Raw genomic sequence first — 2,810 nt, forward strand, 5'->3', positions numbered from 1 at the left:
AAATCTGACCAGGTCACAAGTCGTTCATTTTTCACTTCATGATCAGAGTGGTATTTCATTATTTACTGATTTCATTTTTTGCAAGGTCTTGCTGGATTACCTTTGAAAATTAGGCTGGTCCTAATCTCATAGAGTAATTCCTACATAGTATTCTGTTTTATTTATGTCTTACACAAATTTACTGGAACTGGGGTTGTAATAGTTTCTCACCTGACAACTAGAAGGGTCCAGTTGTAAAACACAGCAGTCCCGATCACTATCAGCCACTGATAGTAGATATTATCAGACGGGGATAAAACCACAACTTTCCACTTGCTCCTCCTGACAGAAAACAGACAGATTGAAATGAATCTCAGCTCATTTGGAAACAGTTAGTTTTGATTGTGGTTGTTTTCTCACGTGCGTCTAGAACGTTGGGTTTCATTCTCTATATCGGAGCCAGTGTGGCTGTGGCTGAACCTGCTGGGRGGGCCCTGCATGTCCATGTTGGCTGGGCCCCTAAAACGCTCCAAAAAGGAATCTGGTCGCTCCGCCTCCTCAGCCAGACTCTTCTGAGCCCATTCTCTCAGAGTCATCACCATACTGACTATCCTGAAGACAATAATCGTTTCAAAAGTCTGAACAGACCAGAATCATTCATCTCATCTTAAAACCTTAAAGTATTTAAATCATTTAAAAGCTTATAATATAACAATTCTTCTGCATATATGACCAAACTTTGTCATACCTCGACAAAGCCCCTCGTCCTCGAAAAGAACTTTGGGAATTCCCATCTCTCCTCTCATTGGCCGCCATTCTCTGCAGCTCTGAAGAAGTGTCATCACATATTGACTGCCTTCTGCAAATTCAAACATACACCAGAAAATCATTTTAAAAATATCAACGTGAGCTAAAACTTGTTGGTTTTCAAGTGGAGTGCTGAAAGAAGCGCCATCTTGGAGCTCAGCTGTAGCACTGAGGGATTGTGTCAGTGTGGTCAGAGAGGAAGAGGCTGTCCAGTTTGAGTCAGAGTGGTGTTTTAGTGCTGTCATGGTTTGCCTTCAGTACAGGGGTGTCCAGAATCACATGGTTCCAGGACACACCTTTCACCTTGGACATTCAGGGAGGTGAAGTTATGATAACTGGATTTCTGCTGATCGGCGGAGGTGGATTCCTGATCTGTCGAAAAGTGAAAGTGACCCTGACAGCGGTCCGGGCCATTGAGAAGCTACCTGGCGCAGTGGATGGAATCTGCCAGGCTGGTAGCACACAGACTCAGCTGCTGGGGGAGATAAATTGCAAACTGTATGTGGTTCTGATGAGAATTGCAGCTCAGGAGTGAGCCTCCGGCATGTAAGATTATATCTAGGTGAAGCTTCAGGTGGTGAAGAAGCAAGGAGACCCTGAATTCAGCTGATTGGAATTTTCTTCACCCCTTTCAGAGATGCAGTAAAGACACTAAAAACAGCAGGAAATTCAAGGCTGTTTTGTCCCAAAATAATTGTGTTTATCTATTTGGCTCCCACCGGCTTTGCCTCAACTGCCATGCTTTATAAACTCCCCAAGGATGATACGTCAACAAGGGCTTAATTCCCTCCCACCCCCATCACCCGTGTTGGCCTTGGCCTGTGAACCCAAGGAGGAGGAAACTCTGATCTCTGGTGAACTGTACTGATAACATCATGGACTCTGGACTCTGGCGGGTCTAGGGTCGGTCCTAGCACAGACACCCACCCTCAACATCACCGACTCCCCTGAACCCTGCCCCATCTCATGTGTTATCTGACCCAAGCTCTCTCCCTGCCCAGGCTGTCTTGCCCTATCGCGAGTTGTTTTTTGTGCACATGACACTGTGTTTCTGATGTAAACATAGGATCAGAGCAACTTTTTTAAACTCATCTCAGCTGTTGTGTATTTCCAGCTACAAAAACGTATCGTGACCCTGGTTGCACATGAACTGTTCACCTGTTCCCCCATGTTTTGTTCTGTATGTTATTCTTGAATGGGTGTTCTTAACTGCAATTTTCGTTCTACATCGCATCCATGATGTTATGTTTGAATGACAATAAGAGAATCTGAATAAAGCAAATCTGAATCTGAAGTATCAACTGAGCAGCACCTGGTGGTGAACTGGATGAAGGGACAGATACAGTGTACTATATGTTGTAAGTAAGGCAGTGAGTTGTAGTACTGAGAGACATTTAGTTTGTGTTAAGGTCTCAAGAAACAATCTAGTGGTAAACATTTATAAGTGTGTTCTTTAGTTTAGAACTGCACAACCCTTTAATTAGTCCAAAAAACCAGCCAGAACCAGCAGCATGAGCAGCTCAAGTTGTGTGACAAAACACAAGTCTAACATCATAAAAGCTGCATACACAATTAAGTTTTGCCACAATACACCGAGTTTAACTCTGGTTTAATATTTGTGGTTGTTAGTTGTGTAATGTTTGAGGCTGTTTAATGATCAGAGCTACAGTACATGCTGCTGCTATGTAAACCCTGTTATGCATAGGAGGTATGCGTGTTTAAGCTTAGGAGGTTATAATGAGTTAGTCATCTTGGACTTTTTTCTTGTTCCAGAAGCCTCTGATCTCATTCAAATCAATTCAAATTCAGTTAAAAAAATTATTAATTTCATTTAAAAAATAACTATATACAGTACAATAACAAAAAATAAATAAACTAAGAAAATGCACAAATCAAAATAAAATAAAAAGGTAGTAGAAGAAGAATAAATCTTATTATGTCTCCCCCTTTTATCCTCAGAATATATTGAAATGAAACATAATTTACAAAACAATACTAAATAAATAAATAAATAAATAAATAAA

The 2,810-nt window shown here is 41.2% G+C and overlaps 1 protein-coding gene across 1 annotated transcript in view; it reads right to left on the reverse strand.

The window, feature by feature from the left end:
- Positions 1-206: 206 nt before the first annotated feature.
- The window catches only part of LOC106530874 (cyclic nucleotide-gated olfactory channel), a 4,795-nt gene continuing 2,191 nt past the window's right edge, over positions 207-2,810 (reverse strand). Inside the window, exons 2-4 of the mRNA XM_014026584.1 lie at positions 728-838; positions 400-591; positions 207-321 (exon numbers count right to left, since the gene is read on the reverse strand). Of these exons, the coding sequence (XP_013882038.1) occupies positions 207-321; positions 400-591; positions 728-795 (375 nt within the window). The 5' untranslated portion in view covers positions 796-838. The remainder of the gene's footprint in view (positions 322-399; positions 592-727; positions 839-2,810) is intronic.

The sequence above is a fragment of the Austrofundulus limnaeus genome, unplaced genomic scaffold (genome assembly GCF_001266775.1).
Source record: "Austrofundulus limnaeus strain Quisiro unplaced genomic scaffold, Austrofundulus_limnaeus-1.0 Scaffold570, whole genome shotgun sequence".
NCBI classification, from domain to species: Eukaryota; Metazoa; Chordata; class Actinopteri; order Cyprinodontiformes; family Rivulidae; genus Austrofundulus; species Austrofundulus limnaeus.